We start from the raw sequence: 21,905 nt of genomic DNA on the forward strand, positions 1-21,905 counted from the left end.
AATAAATGAAATTTAAGATTTGTGAATATGTTTATATAATAAACATAATATATATTTTCTAAAAATTGTCTCATAAATATGATGTGTATCTTCTCATAAATCTGGAAAATGAAAAGTAGATACAGAACACACACTGCTTTTCTACCTTAGACCATAACATAATGGATGTGTTGTTGTTGTTGATCCTAAAGCTATTGCAGACACATTGGGAGAAAATTTTGCCAGAATCTCAGCAACAGCTTCATATCCTCTTGAATTTTTAATATTGAAAGAGCAACAAGAGAAACGGTGGCTCAATTTTTCTACCAATGGGCCTCAGCCATACAATCAGCAATTTGTTAAGCAAGGAACAATGAAGATAATCCTCTTATTCTCCAATTCCTTCTCTTCTCACCTAGTGCAGTAGGTCCTGATGACATCCATTATGAAATGATAAAACATCTTCCATCATCTTCTGTGGATCTCCTTCTCTTAATATATAAAGAATACTTGCAGAGGAAGAGTTTCTGGATTTTTGACATAAGTCAGTTGTCACTGCTATCCCAAAACTAGGAAAGGATCCAACACAAGCAAATAATTATTGACCTATCACTCTGACCCAGCTGCCTTTTGTAAGTTTCTTGCACTCTCATGCTTTTCCCATTCACTTTTTCTTTCATTCTCCCTCTTAATGTATCATACGACAATCATTTCTCCATTTACTCTAGCTTACATTTTGTTCCTGTAAAGGATGTCACGTAATCTTGTAACCATGTAACTCCTTGTTGCCTCACCATTCCTTCAGCCACTTATTTCATGCTCTCATCCATATTCTGCACACACAACCACATTCTCTACAACATTTTCACTATCATGCCTTACCTCATTAATATTAGTTACTTCAATATCCCACTTTCCACACCTCATGGCATCACACATGAAACATTTCTGATACACTCTCGCTTTTGTACCATAAACTGTTCACTCTTAGCAATGGGTACATAGAACACACACACAACATCATACAAAATCCCATGCTAAACTCTCATGCTAAACTTGGTGAACGAGGAATCTGGCCTCCATTTTCCTTGTATGCATCAGCATCATGAAAAATGTTTTCTGGGCTTCCTAATACAGAGACAATATCAAAAATGAGGATAACAATATTCCAGATGTCTAAATTAATTACTTTAAAAAATTATTATTATTAAATGAAGGCTGTCTCATTTCCTGATTCAAAAAGTATGGTATAATCAAAGCTCCATCTAGGATTCAAACTTATGCCCAATCTATAAAAAGAGAAATAAAACTGTGAGAATTATAGCAATACATATTGTGTCCTAGTCAGGATTTATGCAGTCATATTTGAAGAGGCCAAGGAAAATTGCAAAACATTTTTAGATGCTGAAAACCAAATTTCATTAAATTGTATTTTAGCCAGAGTGCAGTTATTGCTTTTTTATGCGAATCTCACCCATAGAAGGTTGTAAACTTATTAGTTATTAATAATAAATTTAGTTTAATCCTTTATCCAAGCGTAAACAAAACAAAGTTTGCGCCTGAAGTATCTTCAGGACTGAGGCAACTCGTGGTAAAGGTGGACCAAGCTGTCATCACTCCCTGTCTTAGTATCTCCCATAATGCAAAGCACATCTCCTTGTGGACATGTATAATGCTATACATTAAGGGAAAGGCCATTATCCAGAACTTTTTCGACCTTTATTGAGGTCTTGTTAGTGGGAGCCAGACCCAGAGGTGGTGATATTAAGGTGGAAGCAATGGAGAAGTCATATTTACCTATACAAGTTGCCAAAAGGTGTGTCGCCTTATTATTAAATTACTCTGGATTTAGAGAAAGATGTTGAAAGTTTTTTTTTTCTTCCACTTGATTAGACTATAATAAATTTAGTTTAATCCTTTATCCAAGTGTAAGCAACACAAACTTATTAGATATTAGCACTGTGGATTGGCTAAAGGTTAGAAAATAGAATTTTTTAAAGCACTTCAAGCCTTCAATAAGTAGGGTGATGATCTCACACTGATCATTGAAACATCTCCCACATTATTATATGGTTTTCAAAATGCATCAAAAAGAGAAATGTAGCTCATGACTTCTTAATGAAGTAATAATAGTTATGTATGCTTTTTTGTGCTCTGATATGGTTACAACCAGAGTCAAGTCACAAAGTAATTTGCACTTGAAATTACTTTGACTTGACCTAGCATAAAAACTTTCTGAAAAATATTTAGAAAATGGTTGAAATATAGTACCATGCCATTTTCTTCTTTTTATAACACCAGTTGACTCTTATCTCAATCTGATGATATCTTTAAAGGTCATCAGTTTTCGGATATGTACCCTCATGCTGTCAGAGTAGCCTGAACATCCCTATATGATTTTACATTACCAAGTTTACTTTACATTATTAATTTATTTTATTTATTTATTAATTTAACTTATTAATATATATTATTTACATTTAGTTTACATTATTAAGTTTACATTACTGTTTTCCCTCCAAATTAGTCTATTACTTGTCAGCACTCCAATACTGTCATGTCTAAAATTTTGTTCCTCTAAGGCACTCGTGACTGAATCAATCCACTTAGACCTTTGGTTCTTTTTCTTGCTATCAAACCTGTTTTGTTAAACTTTTTTCTCCCATTCTGTTTAAGTGACCATATCACCTTAGAGCTCTGCTTATGCTTTCTTAAATGCTAACAATGCCAAGTTCCTTCATAATGTCTTCATTTTTAATATGATTCAACCATCGATGCCATCTCTTAACTTCCCTAATTTTTCTTAGAAAATGCTCATATCTGTGGTCTCTAATCTTTGATAAGTGCTTTATTTCTAACCCAAGTCTCAGATGCATAATTTAAAATTGTTCTAATAGTAAGTGGAAGAATTCATTATAACTAATTAATAATAGAAACACGTTAATTTAATTATTTTTATTTGTAGAATTTTCAGCTGTGTTTCATAGCCATTACACTGGCCAACAAAAAAAAATTTTTTTTCTGCTGATTATGATCTGACACTTGTTTTTTACTAATTTGGGTGTGCTGATTTCAAATATCAAACCCATTTTTCTCTATCATGTCAGGTTTTTCCTCTATGGCATTTTCTTTTTGCTAATTTGTAAGTTTTTGATAGTTTTAAGGAGGCAGTACTATTAGAGGATCAAAAAAATCGATTTTTTAATATTTTCTGAAAGTATGTACTTTTAAAAATCTGTTCCTAACTTTTTATCAAGAAATTCGAAAAATTCCCGAAGATATAGCGTATTATTCAAAGCGATGCGCAGATCAGAATCGGAGCGCTCACCGCTCTCGCTTGTTAGTAAACGAATAAATGCGGTACGTACTGGCGCTTTGAATGCGAGAGAGGCCAATAACTGACCTAATACATTTAGGTGATGAAAAGTAGGCAATGACAACTGCCTAAAACAAATGAATGCTATATGCGTCATAGCGGACAAAGAACGATCGAAATCAGTCAATCATTAATTGATCGTGAAAGTATGATGACGTAGTATGACACTTATAATGTTTCAATAAAGTGTTTTTTTTTGTCTTGTTAATTGCATGTTAGTCGGCAGTGAAGAAAATACATCTGAAAATGATTCTGATCTGTGCACCGCTTTGAATAATAGGCTATATCTTCGGGAATTTTTCGAATTTCTTGATAAAAAGTTAGGAACAGATTTTTAAAAGTACATACTTTCAGAAAATAATATTAAAAAATCGATTTTTTTTGATCCTCTAAATAGTACTGCCTCCTTAAAACTATCAAAAACTTACAAATTAGCAAAAAGAAAATGCCATAGAGGAAAAACCTGACGTGATAGAGAAAAATGGGTTTGATATTTGAAATCAGTGCACCCAAATTAGTAAAAAACAAGTCTCATATAAAAGTCAACAAAAATTGTGTTGGACTGTGTTATCAATACAATTATAGGAACACAATCACAAAAAGAGAACATCAATTCAATTGAAAGCATGTAATATATGCACTATTGGCTGCAAAAGAATAGCTCCATTTGTATTAATAGATATCCAAAAATAAATTAGCTTATAAAATCTTTTTAAATATAAAATTAATTACAATTTACAGAAAACATGATTCTTCTTCATCTACGCGTTATTCCCGCTTCCTATGCAGGGTCCGCGTGTTACTTTTAGATGCGACTTCTTGTTAGTACTACTCCCAACCGACCCGTCGCCTGGTCTGCCGCTGGGGGGGGGATATATTGTTTTTGACTGTAGAGGCGTATGTTCACGGGGCCAGTTTGCCTGTTTGCGGGATGAAAAAACGCCAGATAAACTGGCGGAAAAAACCCTACTGACTGCGCCCAAGACCGGCTAACTTGGCTATGCCTGAGGAAGATCCTCAAATTCCTCACGTCTACAACGGAATCGAACCTGGGACACTCCTTCCCCAGGCATATGGTTGCGAAGCGCAAAGCCACTAGGCTAACCGCGTGGTCAATTTACAGAAAACATGAATGGTGAGTATTAATCAGTATAACTTCCCAAAAATTGACCAAGTTTAAGGCAGTCATTTTTGTTAAGGTTTGATTTTGAATGTGTGCCTCACAGCTTTCTTTATATAGTCTTTCCAGAAGAAAACAACTTTTATGTAATATTTGGTCTTGTTCCAAAGCATCCTGTGTTTTGTAGATAATGCATGGCTTGCTAAACCAAATTTATTAGGTTCTTTAAATGAAATATATTCTTGATCTTCTTGATCCTCCAGATGAATTTCTGTAGAAAAACCAGTCTGTCTTCCTTTTGTGGATGTTCTCATTCTGCTTCAATCAAATGGGAATCTACAGTTCTCAGTATACAACTTATACTGGTAAATACATTGATTCTAATGCATCATTACCCTTGTTAGAATTTTGGTGAAGTCAAATCTCTAGTAGACAGAGCTCCTAAAATATGTTCTACAGATTCTCTTCTAAACAGATAATTACATGGGATAAATGTTCCATTTACATCATGTAATTGTAGTTTTGTAGATCCAGTAAGTCAAAACATGCAGAGTGTAAATGTAGTCATCTTTTGCTGAAGTGCATGATTTGCTATAGCGCCATTTCCTTTAGCCATACCTTTTCAGTAGTTTATTATAATGGAATCAGCTATAGCAGAGCTTGCTGTATATTAATATAATATATAATATCAGCATATAATATATGCTGATATTAAGACCGCTTTTTCAAATCCAGAATACAGCTGTAGTATATTCTGGATTTGAAATCTGTAGTGATACTGCTTTATTTTCTTCTATGCACTATAATTTATCAAGACATTCTTAAACTGAAATGTGCATTTCTGTTCTTATTGTAATCTTTATTTGTTAAGTGGGCAAAATCCTTGAAGATATGAGCTAACTGGATAGCAAACTAGTTGGATAAAAAAAAAGGTGGAAGAGTGCAATAATGCTTTTGTACATTGGTTTTCGAGGATCAGTTTCTGATTGATTTCTCAAGTGTGTTGTAGTTTATAAATGAATAGAATAATCACAATTATTAGCGCATGTTTATATAAAATGATTAAGATGTATCTAAAATTTTCAGGATTTTACTCAACCATTTGATCCTCTTTATGCACATCGGCATTGGTGCATGTGGGTAATAGGAAAACCACAAGTCAGAAAACCAAATTTAGAAGACACAATAATGGATTCTTCTTTTAAGAAAGAGACTAATACTCTATCTGGGTGGAAAATATTTTTTGATTGCATCTTAAGGAATTTAGATGCAAATCTTGAAAATTCTCATGTGAGTATTATTATATCGTCACTGAATTGCTTTATTTTAACTTTGTTTTAATGTGACAATAAGAACGAATATGCTAAATTTGTATAAAGCATATACACTGTTTGGAAAGAAGTCAGTGGACACAATATTGTAAGGAACAGCCATGGCACCCACCTTAATAAGATGTAGGACCTCCTTTCCCTACGATGACTGAAGCAATCCTATAGGGCATACTTTTTACAAGTGCAAATAGCAATCAATGGGAATTTTGGACTGTTTTTCTAGGTATGTAATGAGGTCCTGGGCTGTTGTGGGGATGGAAGTCCCTTGACCTCACCTGACACTTCATCGCAGAGATGTTCCGTAGGGTTGAGATCAGGACTCTGTGGAGACGGCCAAGTATGGTGTCTCCACAGCATCCTGATCTTGACAGCCAAGATGTTCATGTCCACACAGCTAGCAGCAGCCTTATGACCTGGTTTTGTCTTGCTGAAAATGACAATGGTCAGTTCTGTAGAACACCACAAGGTAGGAAGCATTGCATTGTGCAGAAACCTCTCAGAGTTCATGGTACCATCAGATCACCACCTCCGAATTTAACAGTTAGGGTTACACACTCTGGTAAGAGATGTTCACTGGGCATCTGCCACACCCTTCCATCTGCTCAGTAGAAGGTGTAGAATGATTCATTTCTCCATAACACCTTTCCAAGCTTCCACATCCCACTATACATGCTCTTTGCCCCACCGAAGATGATGCTGCATGTTGGTTTTGGTAATGTGGGGCTTGCATATTGTGGTCCTGCCATGGAAACCAATGTTTTGAGCCTCAATTTTGAATGTTTGTATGTGCAGATTCATGTTCTAGTCGATGCCTGGAACTCTACACTCAGTTTGTCAGCTGACAAATGGCAGTTTTTACATATTATCCTTCATAGTACCCTATGGTCATATTCAGTGAGTATGGTGGGTCGTTCACTGTGTGTAGCACTTTACTCCTTGTTTTTCTATCTCAGTATAGTATCACTGATTGTTGACCTGGGATGGCCCAATTTGACAACAATTTGCCGAACAGACCGGTGCCTGCTACATAATGCCTCTTTCAAACTCCGTCAGTTCTCTTTTTGCAGCCATTTCACCTAGACACAGTTGCACTGTCTTGGGAGCATCATATTCCTCCAGTTTATACTAGCTACAAACACGTGACTCGTTACATGGCATGATGCACCTTGTCCATGAGGGGAATGTTCGTTGACTTCTTTCTAAGCAGTGTTTTCTTGATACTGAGCATTATGGAATTTATGAATCAAGATCATCCTCATGAACAATCTCTAGGATTTAAAATATAACATTCATGAAACTTGATGTGACAATTACACAATGGTAGATTAAAGATTGTAGATGATACATTTTTAATTTGATCAAACTTATTCACAAATCATTGTTGAACTTTATGTATATGGAAAATGCATAATACAAGATAACTTAAAATCATCTGATATGTATCTTTTTGTACTATATTTTTAAGTATTTATCCCATCTCTCCAAAAACAGATGATTATCCAGAAATAAAATGTAAGCTTAAAAAGTTACAAAATTAAAGAAAAGATTTGGAAACCCAATTTTAAAAAGATTTCGATTGTTCAAATAAGATATCAATCATTAATGTTTTAGAAGACTAAGAATAATGTATTTAAGAAACCATCTGATATGCAAAGAATATTAATAATAGGAAAAAGAAATTGTACAGTGTCTAATGTGTTCTCAAGTTCTAACAGAACTTGAGAACACATAGTTAACTACATGGTCCATAGAACATCAGGAGTTTTTGTATAGTAATTCCACATACACACCCGTTATCTATGATACAAGTAGGAGATAAATTTGTCACGATTTAATTTGAAGATCAGGAAGGGAGGCTTTTCCAAAGAACATCAGTAGATATAACAAATGAAGAGTAAGAAAAATTTGTTCTTTGCACTGTGAAGAGATAGCAACCAATGCATGTGACTTAACAGATTTAGAGGAAAGGTGGAGAAATTACAACATCATGTCTGATAAACAGTGACATGGAAATATCTAGAAAATGCACAGAGAAACTGCCTGTGAAAGAGAGTAATTGTTGAAAGGTAGATGATCAATCAACTTAATTTGCTGTTCTGTATCGAGAAGTTTAGTAGAGCTCTCAGGGATAACAGCCCAAATGTGAGAACTGCATCAAGCAAAAGAGGGAATCTAATTTCTTGGATGTATGAGGTAATACGTGTGATATTTTTATGCCAAGAAAAATCTTAGTTATTGATTTGCTATAAGTTCATGAAATAAATTTCACAAACTTATTCCAAAAGGGATAAAATTTGTCTCACCATTTGATTATTTTTGAAAAATATAGTTTGTTTGTTTTTTTTTTAAAGATAACACACTGAAGTCAACAAGGTTATCAGAATTCCACTTGAAACTGTTTTAGAAAATTAGTATATTGAGGATTGTAGTACATAGTCTAGAAATCTTGATGTCTGTAGTTCAAGGTTTATCAATTGAGAAAGAAGAGTGTAAGATGAAAAGCCAAAAGGCTATTTTTTTCTGGCGAGGTTGATATGAGTTAAGGGGATAAAAATCCCTTCTTGTTTTTCAGCCAGTAAGCGAAACTAAGATCGAACACTATGATCTGTAACGTTTCATGCCGACGAACTGTCAGCGTATCCAAGCGTAAGTGACCACTTGGTAGTGTCACACCATGGCCAACTCGTTGCAAAGGTGAAGCAAGCTTCCTCACTGTTCTTGATATTTTTCTCATAATGTAAAACACAGCTCTTAAGAGATGTAGTACTGTTTTACATTATGAGGAGAGGTCACTACCCAGACCGGTTTCAACCTTTTTTGAGGTCTCATCAGTGAGTAGCTAGACCTAGTTAATATCAGAGTTTAAGTGAAGAAGACTTACATACTTTTGCTAAACGATTGACCGAAAGGTGTGTCACTATATTTCATTATAACATAGTATAACTAAGATGAAAAGCCAAAAGGCTATTTTTTTCTGGCGAGGTTGATATGAGTTAAGGGGATAAAAATCCCTTCTTGTTTTTCAGCCAGTAAGCGAAACTAAGATCGAACACTACGATCTGTAACGTTTCATGCCGACGAACTGTCAGCGTATCCAAGCGTAAGTGACCACTTGGTAGTGTCACACCACGGCCAACTCGTTGCAAAGGTGAAGCTCTCCTCATAATGTAAAATAGTGACCTCTCCTCATAATGTAAAACAGTACTACATCTCTTAAGAGCTGTGTTTTACATTATGAGAAAAATATCAAGAACAGTGAGGAAGCTTGCTTCACCTTTGCAACGAGTTGGCCGTGGTGTGACACTACCAAGTGGTCACTTACGCTTGGATACGCTGACAGTTCCTCGGCATGAAACGTTGCAGATCGTAGTGTTCGATCTTAGTTTCGCTTACTGGCTGAAAAACAAGAAGGGATTTTTATCCCCTTAACTCAAAAGAAGAGTGTAGTCATCAGCTGTACTAGATTGGATGGGATTTGCAGTCAGACAGAGAGAGAGTTGTTGATATACAGAAGGAAGAGCAGGTGTAAAAATGGAGTACCAAAATGTGATACCCCCAAGCATTAGTTGCAAAGTTTGAGGATGAAGATTCACTCATTACTGCATGTATATTCTTGATGTAATATGCAACCTGGATGGGGAAACTGGTTGCCCAGTTGCAGAGGACAGACATAATAGATAGGAACTATCTTATGTCTTTGTGTTAAACCTGATCAAATTAAAGACAGTCATTTGAATTTCTCCAAACTTTTTCTGTTTCATTTGTTACCCAAAAGGTGGGTGATATGAGTAAGATCCTCAAATAATTGACAGTGACAAAATCCTGTTACTGGATTTCTTCATTAATTTAGAAGGAATATAAGTGAGCAAAGGACATTAATGTTAAAGACTTGTTAGTTGGATACATTGATTTTCAAGCTTAGGTTATCAGTATACAGAATAGGAGTACTTAAACAGGAGTACAAAAGATACCAAACAGAAATTAAGCATAAACCTTTAGAATAACTGAAAAAATGACATCAGGACCACACTTTATGGATATTCAGATTCAAAGATCCTCTTATCACTTAACCCCTTAGGAAAATCAAAGGGGGGGGGGAATTAAACATGAGTTTGGCATGGTTAGGAGGACATGACCATCAATGTAAGAAGCTAGGTACTTGATGTTCCTATGAATAATGATGTAGAGAACCATAGCACAAACTATAAGCAGGTTTCGAAAGTGATCAGAAAGCATTTAGAAACTAAACTTGGAACTTTCTCAAGCCACTCGTGATCTCCAGTAAGCATGGCAGCCTTTATTACCTCTTTACATCACTTTTCCCAGAGTTAGCTCACTCAGAACTAACTCAAATCTCTATAGATCTGGCTCTTATTGATGAGACCTTATTAAATGTCAAAACTGGTCTGGATAAGGATTTCCTATAATCATGTGTGAGAAATATGTTTAGAAAAAAAGAATGTTTATTAAAAAACAGTTTATAGCTTTTTCTTGTGTTCTCCCTATACAGTGACAGTAAAAGAGACTGACGTAAATAAATTTCACGAATTTGTATCATCATGTTTAAAATGTGACATTTGTTAATAGCTTACACCAGATATTAAATAACAATATAAATATTTTTCCAAATGTGGGGAGACTACATAAAATCAGGTTTACTGAGATCTGGTCAGTGGAGAAAATCATTAAAATCCATGCAAATTGAACCTGCCATCTATTCTGATGAAGATATACAGTCAAATTCCAAAATAATGAATTTTCCAAATCCTGGGAAATTTAACAGAACCATATTTATTTAGATTAGGTTGGTTTTTAATTTTGCTGCTGATCAGCCTTTCAACTTTGTATTTGCTGCAGTGAAGAATAAGTTTTTTTCTATTTGATTCTATGCAAGGTATCAGGTAAATATATCTGCCACCACAACTATAATCAACTGATAGTTGATTATAGTTGTGGTGGCAGGTATATTTCTTATGTTGTTCAAGGCAGATCTTCCAGTTTTATATATTATATATATAGCAAGGTATATATTTGGAGCAGAGGGGAGGAAGAGTAATAGAAGTTGATCCTTAGGAAACCAGTATCAGTGTACAGATTATAGTAATAGCCTCACTATTCATTATATCTGGGAGCACCTCTGGGTGTCCTTATCTACTCTCATAAGAATCAACTCCCTATTTATTCCAGGTGTACAAGGTACCTTGTTCCTGCAACTTTGTCATATTATGGACAAACTGGGAGATTTGCCTTAAAGAACACAAGAAATACATTTGCCACCATGCCTTATGGTAAGTTTAGTCTATCTGATCATGCCTTGTATACCTTACGCAGAATCAAATTTTAAAAGAAAGAAAAAACTATGCTTCACTCACTGGATACTTGAAAAAAGAAAAAAAAAATACCTTACGCAGAATCAAATTTTAAAAGAAAGAAAAAACTATGCTTCACTCACTGCAGTAAATACAAACTTGAAATCAGAAAAAAAAAAAAAAAAAAAAATTTAAATAAATGTGATTGTGTTAAACTTCCCAAGATTTGGAAAAAATTAATTCTTAGGCCTAGGCATCTAATCTATACCCTCTTCCACTTGTGTGTTATTACAATTAGTTGTCTTGGTGACAGATGAAATATTGGAACTATTAGAACTTTAATTATTTCTTTGCTGTTCTTAATTACATTTAATGGAAAGAAAATAGCACAAAATATGTATGTGTATATGCACACACAGTAGGAAGATTACGAGAACTGTGTAGCTGTAATAGCACTTCACAAGGTTGGAATGCAGCCACCTGTTACTTTCAACACACTTTTCAAACTCAAGATCAGTAAAATGTTTGTGTATCAGACTGTTCACCATTATAACGATACAGAAGACATATCTGACCACCAAAGAACAGGTCAACTGTGCTGCATTAGGATGCAACTGTTTGGACTGTGAAGGTTCATCTCTCTCGCCACATCACTGTGTTCTCTCACAGGATTATGCAGCAAATGATGTCACATGTGCTGATGACCTGGGGGAGAGCCTATTGTTGTTTTACTGGACACTTCCTTATGTGGCAGAGGGTGATAAAATCAAAGGCCCTTCTCTGATGGTATGCAAACAGACAGATATCTGCCAAAACAATTGGGTATATGCCCCGGATGGTTGCATAGCACCCAGGATTCAAGATAGTTTGGTGGAGGTGACAAGGTGTTCCTCAAGGCCCACCTTGAAGAACACCTTGTTTCACAGTAGGCAGTGGAGCTTTCAACAACACTCAGCCCCTGCACACAAGGTGAGGACCACATGTCCAGATCTGAATCAACTGGACTTCAACTTGTGGTTGAATCTTGAGAGAGTAGCCTGCAAGAAATGACATCCCAGCATCGCCAGCCTGAAGATGGATTTGGAGTGAGCATTGGCATCATTTTCACATCATTGCAATGTTGTGTTTGCTAAAATTGATATGTGGCCTCAGACTTATTGGGCATGTGTGAGAGCAAAAGGGGGACATTTTGAACATTGAGTGCTGTTATATGTGGTTTGTATGTGCTAAAGTTGTAAATGATTTACTGATAGATTAAAGGTTTATGCACTGTTCAGGCTAGACTAGGTATAGTCCAAATGTTAAGAGAATTTTTAAAACCTAAAACATGAGCAGTATCTCACTGAGTTGCTGCAATCAATCTAAAAGTCTAGTGTCTTGTGATATCCTGTACATATTGAATGTTAGTGTGTGTGTGTGTATATATATTTAAAATTTTTATTATATGAAATGTTTTATTTTCTAGAGCCCATCCAGAGAGCAACTCGCAAAAATACGGCAGATGTTGGAAAGCTGGTCAGATCCAGTATTATATTTATAGTTAATTACATAGTGTGGTATTTTAACACATGTTTTTATTAAAGTATTTAATAAATTGAAGATGAATTTTAGCCTCTTGTTCATTCTTTATAACAAAAGTTTAGTTTCTGATTTTCTTTCTAATGCTAAGCAAGCAAGCAAAGTAGCCAGGAAAAAACAATATAATGGTTTTAGTTACTTCATATTCTAACCAAACTTGCTCCGCTCATTTACTTTGCAATTACAGCTCCTTAAAAATAATTAATTGTAAGAAGTTGCTCTCCAAAAGCATACAACCTGTAATAAAGGAATGCCTTGTTTGCTAACTTCTATTTTACACAAGTTATTTTCCTAGGAACTTGAAATAATTTTTGCCTGCCATTGTATACTAAGTATCAGTTTTTAAAAATTAAAAATAATGCTAAATCAACAAATAACGAAACTCGGATAACAAAAGTAAAATATTTTAATATCTCAAAAATACAGGTCAGAATCTTCTTCTTTTCAGTATCTCTGGTTTGTATATGACTGGATGTGTTTCTTCCGTCTGCAAAAAGAAAAAGGGGATTTTAGAAAACAAAATGGCACAGCTCAAAAGTAGAACTAAAATGGCTTTCCCATCATTCTAAACAAGAATTATTGAATAATTATTTTTTCCTCTTTCTTTACCGAAAATGAGTAAATTTAAAAGTGGAGAATCTCCAAATATGGTTGAATCTCATTATAACAGACTAATGAAGATTCATTGATAATGCTATTCTAAAGAACATTCAGTATAGCAAATTATCTCTAAGTTTGCTATAGTGAGAGTCAAATGTAGAATAATTTTTGAGAAATAAAAATCCTTATGTTCATTTTTTTCAATGTTTAAGAAAATTTGATATGGTGACTTGTACAGCAGAGATGCACAAACTTTCAACGTTAAAGAAAATTTTAGATGAAATTTAGATCATACTGATAAAATTCCAAGGTAACATTTTATGATTTTAGGAGATTCAATAAATGATTGTGAATGTATCTGAAAATGCTTAAACCTTTCTATGAGAAATTCTAAAGGGTTTATGGAATGAAGAACAATACTGGTTAAATAATTTACACATGGTGTTTCATCATCAGTATCAAATGCAGTCAATTCTGATTATACAAACTATTGAAAAGTCAGCCTTCATGCATAATGCTATTCTAAAAATTCACAACAACAAACTATTCCTGTGGTTTCAAACAGCTTTACTTTTGTTATCTGGGTTATCATTATCTTGATTATTAAACAGCTCTAATAACAAGGAAGTCAACTATAACATCCTTGTTATTAGAGCTGTTTAATAATCAAGATAACGATAACCCAAAATTCGGGGTATTTTGCAATATTGATTATAATAATTTAAGAAATTTACAATCTTCTCAGCTAAATACAATCAAAAGCCATTTCTTTTGTAATTTATTTAGGTTTCCCTCTTTCTTCAGCTGCTTGTGACATTATCAAAGCTGTCTATTATTTATAGAAAAGACTATTCTAAAGAACACCAGTAGGTGAAAAGTCAGTTCAATAAGCTTGAAGCTAAACAATGTGTGGATGTTGATCAGCAGCTACTCCTGTTCCTATATGTTTAGAGGAATCACCATTCTCAAAATATCTATGGGAAAGCAATTGGAAAGTCTTGAGAAGAAGAGTCATCCATTAAGTAGATGCCCTCTCCCGGATAGCATCAAGCATTTTAGGGAAGGGAGGGAGGGGATCAATGCACATCCTAAATGTGAGAACATTATTCTAAGATTGGGCAGATTTAAAATTATATATAGTGTCAGGAGTAGTGTAGGTGAGAAGTGTGTGTGTGTGTATATATATATATATATTTTTTTTTGGAGGCCATGGATGTTTGTACCAGGATAGGTTACATGCAAAAGTCAGTGCAAGAAAAGAAAACTAACCTTGACTGGAGATCAGATATATTGTCAAAAAGTAAAAGGATAGTGTTTTGGTAGCATTCATATTCTCTGTAATCTTCATCCCAATGGAGAATAGTGAGAAGATAAGAATTTAAGACGTAGGTTATGGAAATCTGAATCACTTGAGTAATAGAAGGTTTGTATTGATGAAGTATTATCAGAACTATGGATGGGATTTGAAATTTGTGAGAGAAAGTTATTAATATATAGGAAGAAGGGTTTGAGAACAGTCGTGGAATATCCATAATGGAGAAACCTGATGACCAAATTGCAGGAAGGAGACCATACGTAGTTGCTTAGTAAAGAAGGCCTTTATACCAGTTTTAATCAAATGCTTGGGAAACTTCAAGAGCAGACGTGTGTGCTAATCAGTAAATGGTAGGCCTTCAAGGACTGAGGAAATTAGAAAATACCATTAGCTGTTATTTTTGAGAGGATTAAAGCAAGGACAATGGAAATTTTACAGCTATTTATTTTTCCCCTCTAGGACAGACTGAATAAAGGCTTCCTTCTATGTTGGATGGGTGTTAAGTTTGGAGCACAACTGGTGGAATACTATCTACACAAGAAGTGTTATTGGCATCCCAACTAATGGGGATATTTCTGTTATAGTTAAGTAAATTTTAATAGATAAGAAATTATATTCATTTCCTTTACCCAAGCGTAATGTGCATGAAGCATCTTCATGATGACTACTTAAGGTCTTATCAGTGGGAACTAGACCCAGAAAGATACTCAAATTATTTTTCAATGGAAGTAACAGTCTACATACAAGTAGCCTAGTCACAAAAGTAGTTCACACACTTTGCTTAGGTAAAAGGATTAAAACATAATTTACTTCGTTGATATCTATAATCCAGTGTTTTTATAATATGGTGATACATTATTTTACTACTGTTTTCCACATATGTGACTTTTGAAATCAATTTAACTTCAGTAGTTTCCTAGGTCTAGTTCTCACTAGTTATGAGATTTCAACGAAGGTCAACACCTGTCTGGATAATAATCCTTTCTGTGATGCATAGCAATATATATACACATGAAAGGAAGTGGAGGCAACTGATAGAAGTGAATAGCCTCTATAGGAAAGTAGCCTAATTGTGAAGATACTTCACATGCAAAGTGTGTTTGCTTATGCTTAGGTAAAAGAAACAAAAATATAGTTTCATGTCTGTTATAATCTGAGGATTTTTCTGATATTACAATTATTCATGCTCTAGTGAGAGGTGATTTGTCTTAGCTATCTTAACAAGAGCTGGAAGAGAAGACTAATGCCAAGAGGGTTATTAATTTTTGAGTATGTTACCATAGTACTCATCTCTAGATGTAAGAGAGGTGGTAGAAAGAAGTTTTGTCTAAGCTACAGCAGAGGACTAGATGACAACTGCCATTTGAGCATGAAGCAAGTTTTTTTAATGTTGTGGGTGGGCTATAATGTAGGCCAAATGGAAAGCTGGGATATTCAACTTCAGCCATTCAAGACATGGTTAATTTTTTTATTGTGGAGTGCTTTGACATTTCCTAGAGAATCAAAGGTTGAATAGTGGAGAAATGAAAGCCCTCATTCTAGCAATGTAGTGGGAGGCATTTACAGTAATTGAAATGGCACAAGGCGGAGACTGGCTGGATGGGAAAAAGTAAATGCAGGTATTATTTTCTAAGCTGCCAAGAGGAGAGCTATCATCTGCAGTATACAGAGTGAACAGACAACTATCAAGGACAGGTCCAGGGTATTCAGAGAAAGACACTGCTATTAAGTATTCTGCTTTGTAGGTGAAAAATTTGTGTTAGATCAATTTAGCTTGATCTGTAAAATAATAATAAAATAAAAAAAAGACAGTATGAATTATGCAATGCCAGGTCCCCAAGGAAGATGATCTCACTTGCTATAATTTATTCCTTATAAGGTCTCTATTATGTATATTCTATTTTGAAACTGTTAACAGTCTGTGCTAACTGGAAGGATGTAGCTTTGATGCACATAATAGAGAGAAAATGTATATGCAAAACATTATGTTCAATATCATAAATGTTAGAAAGTATGACAATGAGGAAACCACAGTTCTTAACCTTTCCATGTGAAGACACATGGTGACATGGAATAATAAATTACTGAGCTTGAACTCAGACTTCTCTTTACACCTACAAGGTGCAGGGGTCATGAATTTACCGTGCCATCCTCTTCAGTCCAGTGGCACTTCTCTTGCTCCCCCCACCCAGCTTGACCATTCTAGTTTGTTTCGTTCTTTGATTACCATCCGGCATTATGTCATTTTGGGTCTTCCTTTTACCATCAGTTCTGATGCTGGCATTCTCAATACAGGGCGTATCCATGTCCATCTGCATTTCTTTAAATCTATTGTAATGGGTTTGGTTTTGTTGTAAATTTCGATATTTGAGATTTTATTTGACCAGTAAATTTTGAGGCTTCTGTGAAGACATTTTATTTGGAAGGCATCTATTTTATTTTCTTGTTGTTTGGTTAATTTCCATAAAGTAATAATGATTTAACAGTTGAGTTAAAAATTTGCACCTTTAAGTTTGTTTTTATATTGAATGATTTCCAAATTTTCTGTAAAGCTTTAAATGCATAGCAAGATTTATTTATTCTTATTGCAATGTCTTCGTTGGTACCACCTTCCGTGTTGACAGCTTCTCCAAGATAATTAAGTGTTTGTCACTACTACTTGATGTCCATTTATAAAGATTGGGTCATTCTTTTTATTGTTGATTTTTAATATTTTGGTTTTATTCTCATTGATGTTGTAAGCCTATTTGTTTAGCAGTTTCCTCTAACTTTGCTCTTAATTTTCATGTCTTCAAATGTAGATGATAGTAGTACAATGTCAACAGCATAGTCCAAATCTTATAATGTTATTCTAGTTTTTCAGGATATGCCCTATTATCTAATCTACGACAATGATGAAAAGTGTTCCAGACATGACACAACCTTGCTTAACACCAGCTTTGAAGTAAAAACTTCTGGAAGCTGTTCCATTAATAGAATTTGTCCTTTACTTCCATCATACAAATCTTTTATTATTTTGTCAGGAAATTCAGGATTTTCCATCGACATTCTGTCTATGCTGTCGAAATCAATAAAATTGAGATACATAGCTGAAGTTAGTTCAACACTGTTCAATTAAGGGTCAAAGCTGTATAACTGAGAGGAGACCACCACATAGCCTTTAAAGGAATGCGGAGAACCGACCAGGGCTTCTGACCTAATGTCCAATCCTCACCTTCTCGTGGTGCACCCTGTTGGGTATCTACTTTGATACTGAACGAACGAGGATGGGCTGGCAATTTGGGATTTAGCCGACCAAATTGTATTCTTATTGGTTAAACCAAAATAAAAAAATGATGGTACAACATGACAAATTTTCATGCCGGTTGGGGCGTCGCCCGGTTAAACAAGGCCCCCGTTGTTTTCGCCAGGGAACCAGGGCGAACAGCGAAAAGTCAGCTACTGGAACAAATCTGAAAACAAACCCCAACTCAACATCACCAGAGTTAAAGATCGGTACTATCAACGTAAGAAGCCTGAATGGCAAAGAAATGAAGCTAGCTGAGGAATTAGATAAGTACCAGATCGACATAATAGGGGTGACTGAAACAAAAAAGACCAAAACTGGTGAGATCTTTCTGAGCAATAAATACAAAATGTTATATTCAGGCAATGACAAGGAAAAGAAGGAGTAGCCATAGTATTCAACACAAAATACGAGGCTAATCTTCTTGAATGGCAGGCAGTCTCAAGTAGAGTAATGTGGGCAAATATGAGAATGGGAAACAGGACAATGAGACTTATTTGTGCCTATGGTCCCACAGAAGGTTCTACTAAGGTAGAAGTGGAGGAATTTTTTGAGGCTTTAGAAAAAGCAACTGACACAATGAAAAAGGAAAAGTTGGTGGGGATCTAAATAGCAGAGTAGGAAATGATTGTGAGACATACAAAAATATTTTGGGAAAAGAGCAAATCTAATAATAATGGCAAATATCTGTTGGATTTCTACTCAGGACATGGACTGGTTATTACTAACACCATGTTCCAACATAAAAATGTTCACAAATTCATGGAGAGAAGAGGCTAGGAATAAGAAAAGTCTCATTGACTATGTTATTGTTGATAGTGATGTTTTTTCCCTGGTGCAGGACACCAGAGTGTACAGAGGATTTGAAATTGGAAGTGATCACTATTTAGTCTTGAGCAGGATAAAATTGAATTTCATATTGAAAAGAATAACATGTAAGAAAGTTTTAAAGCGAATAAAAGTTGAGCAGCTCTCAGATGTGAACTGTAGAATAAAATACACAAAGATTATTGAAAAGAAAATGAAAGAGTTTGAGAACAGGAATCAAACCTTGGAGATTCAGTGGCAAACTCTGAAGAAAACATTGATTGATTCTGCCAGACAGGCATGTGGTGAGGTTGTATGCAAGGATAAAAAAATCAGAACTCCCTGGTGGACACAGGAAGTTAAAGAGGTAGTGAAGGAAAAGAAGAAAGCATATCAAAAGTTCCTGGCAAATAAGTCAGCTTTTACTCTTACAGAATACAGAGACAAATGTAAGAAAGCTAAACAGTGTGTAAAACTAGCTAAACAAAAGTCATGGGAGGACTTTGGCAAGAATATAGAAAATAAATATCAAGAAGGTGGCAAAATATTCTAGAGGTTGTTGAAGAAGCTTAGGAATGGAGGAAAGAGTGCTGTAAAAGGAGTTAGAGATGATAAAGGTGACATGAAAACAGGAGAAAAAGAAATCCTTGAAGTATGGAGTAATTACTTTGAAAAACTGCTAAATGAAACAAGCAGTGATGACAGCACAGTGATAAAAAACACTGACCAGGCATGCAGTCAGGAATACATATCCATACTTGAAGTAGAAAAAGCCATCAAAGGCTTGAAATGTGGAAAGGCAGCAGGAGTAGATGATATTCGACCAGAAATGCTGAAGTATGGTGGTATAAAAGTCTTACAGTGGCTGCACTGCATAGTTCAAAAAGCCTGGACAGAGGGACGAATTCCCGATGATTGGAGTAGAGCTCTCATAGTACCCATATATAAAAAGGGAAATAAAACTGAATGTGAGAATTACAGAGGTATTTCCCTTCTGAGTGTTCCTGGCAAGATCTATGCAAGTATACTTGAGAAACGGTTGAGAAGAATTGTGGAAGAAAAGCTTGGTGAAGAACAAGCTGGATTCAGGCCAAATAGAGGCTGTCAGGAACAGATCTTCACTTTACGACAAATAGTCGAGAAAGCATGGGAATATAACAAAGATCTGTATTTAAGTTTTGTCGATTTAGAAAAGGCATATGACAAGGTGCCAAGAGAGAAGCTATTCAAAACGTTGCAGTTATATGGTGTCAATGGGGCATTATATCAAGCAATACTTAGTCTTTATTTGAGTTGTGAGTCAGCAGTTAGAATTGAAAGAAGTACAGGAAGATGGTTTAATGTTAAATCTGGTGTGAGACAAGGATGTACATTATCCCCTCTGTTATTCATTATCTATATGGATCACATTATGAAGGAAAGTGGTATTAAACCTGATATCAAAATTGGAGATGTTAATGTCAGCTCTTTGCTTTATGCGGATGATGTTATACTTCTAAATAAATCCACTACAAGTCTGCAAGATTCTCTGACTAAATTGAATAGCTGTTGTAATGGATATGGTATGAAGGTCAGCAATAAAAAGACAAAGACAATGAAAATAGGCAGAATCATTGAAAATGTCAACTGTGTTGTGAATGGAGAACCTGTGGAACAAGTGAAGCATTTCAGCTACTTAGGTACGATTTTTACTGAAGATGGCAAATTAAATATAGAAATAGACAACAGAATCAGCAAAGCTGGTATGGTGGGTAGTCAATTGAATAAATTCATATGGAATAAGAGAGAAATTAGTCGGAACACTAAATTAGCTGTATACAAGATAGTGTTCAAACCAGTTTTAACTTATGGATCTGAGAGCTGGGTCAGAAGTAAAAGACTAGAGACCGCAGATATGAGAGTCCTGAGAAAGATTAGAGGCGTGAACAGATGGCATCAATGGCAATATCATATTAAAAATGAGGATATTAGGAAAGAACTTGACATTGTCAGATCCAGGAATGCGTTAGCAGAGCTAATCTCAGGTGGTATGGTCACTTAAATAGAATGGGAGAGGAAAGATTAGCAAAACAAGTGTTCTCTGCCAGGTTGGCAGGAAAACGACCCAGAGGAAGACCAAGATATAGGTAGATTGATACGGTACAAAGTGCCTTAGACGATAGAAATATAAGATCTGATAAGATCTGATAATGTTGGAGTCTTGACAAGCAACAGACTGATTTGGAGGAAAATTGTAGATAGGAAGTTAGTAATGATATAAATTTTTCATGTAGTACTGTCATATCCTGTACACCCCTTGAGGGTACATTGCAGGAATTTGATGATGATGATGATGTTCAATTATGTTTTTAAGAATAAAAATTTGCTTCATTATGCTTATTCCATTTCTAAAGTCTGCTTGTTCTATTCTCAGTGCTATTTTTTAATTCTAGTGAAGATCTTTGATGGTACTGACAATCCTATTGTCAGTATACTATCAAATTGAAGGATTCCTCTCCAATTGGTGCATTCTGTAAGATTACCTTTTTTTGGAATTTTGACTATTTGTGATTCTTTCCAGGTACTCAGAACCTTCTCAGATGCCCATATGATATTAAACAGTTTATACAATATAGCTGCTGATATTTTTAGGTCAGCTTTGAGCAGTTTAACAATAATGTTATCACTTCCACTTGCTTTTCTATTCTTTTGGATCTTGATTGCTTCCACGATTTCTTTCACTGTGATCTCTCCCATGTTTACATGAAATTCAAATTGATTTGGTATCTCTTCGAAAGGGGATTCAATATTTAGATTTATAGAGTCGTGTTTTTTAATAATTCTTCAAAGTACTCTTTCCATCTTTGTTGGACCTCTTGAGTTAGTAGCTGACCATTTTTATCTTTAACCCCACATTCATTCGTCTGATAGGTTCCTCCAAATTGTCTTATAATCTTATAAACTTCTCCAAGATTTCCAGTATCATTTGCTCTCAGCCAGCAGTTGATAGCAGTTTCTCTTGTCATTTCTGGCAGAGCGCTTTACCATCTTATGTACTTCTTGGTATTGTTTCTGATATTCTTCACGTAATCTTTCTGATTTGCAGTTGTTTATTTTCTCTTTTATCCTCTTCCTTTCTTCAATTAGTTTTCATGTATTTCCTGTAATCCATTCTTTGTGTGACTTCCCACTTGTCACTCCTAAAATATCTTCTGCAGTTTTATT

General features: G+C 35.0%; 2 protein-coding genes across 3 annotated transcripts in view; one reads left to right on the top strand and one right to left on the bottom strand.

The window, feature by feature from the left end:
- The window catches only part of LOC150100107 (zinc finger C3HC-type protein 1-like), a 68,412-nt gene extending 55,687 nt beyond the window's left edge, over positions 1 to 12,725 (top strand). Inside the window, exons 8-9 of the mRNA XM_090403097.1 lie at positions 5,562 to 5,765; positions 12,581 to 12,725. Coding sequence (XP_090259223.1) covers positions 5,562 to 5,765; positions 12,581 to 12,655 — 279 coding nt within the window. The 3' untranslated portion in view covers positions 12,656 to 12,725. The remainder of the gene's footprint in view (positions 1 to 5,561; positions 5,766 to 12,580) is intronic.
- A 356-nt stretch (positions 12,726 to 13,081) lies between these two features.
- Tango4 (transport and golgi organization 4) overlaps positions 13,082 to 21,905 on the bottom strand; it is a 143,112-nt gene continuing 134,288 nt past the window's right edge. For both annotated transcript variants that reach the window (XM_090402466.1, XM_090402467.1), the window contains one exon: positions 13,082 to 13,180. In XM_090402466.1, coding sequence (XP_090258592.1) covers positions 13,121 to 13,180 — 60 coding nt within the window. In that variant the 3' untranslated portion in view covers positions 13,082 to 13,120. The remainder of the gene's footprint in view (positions 13,181 to 21,905) is intronic.

This window comes from Typopeltis vanoorti, chromosome 13 (genome assembly GCF_054136105.1).
Source record: "Typopeltis vanoorti isolate ZY-2024b chromosome 13, IOZ_Tvanoo_1.0, whole genome shotgun sequence".
Taxonomy (NCBI): domain Eukaryota; kingdom Metazoa; phylum Arthropoda; class Arachnida; order Uropygi; family Thelyphonidae; genus Typopeltis; species Typopeltis vanoorti.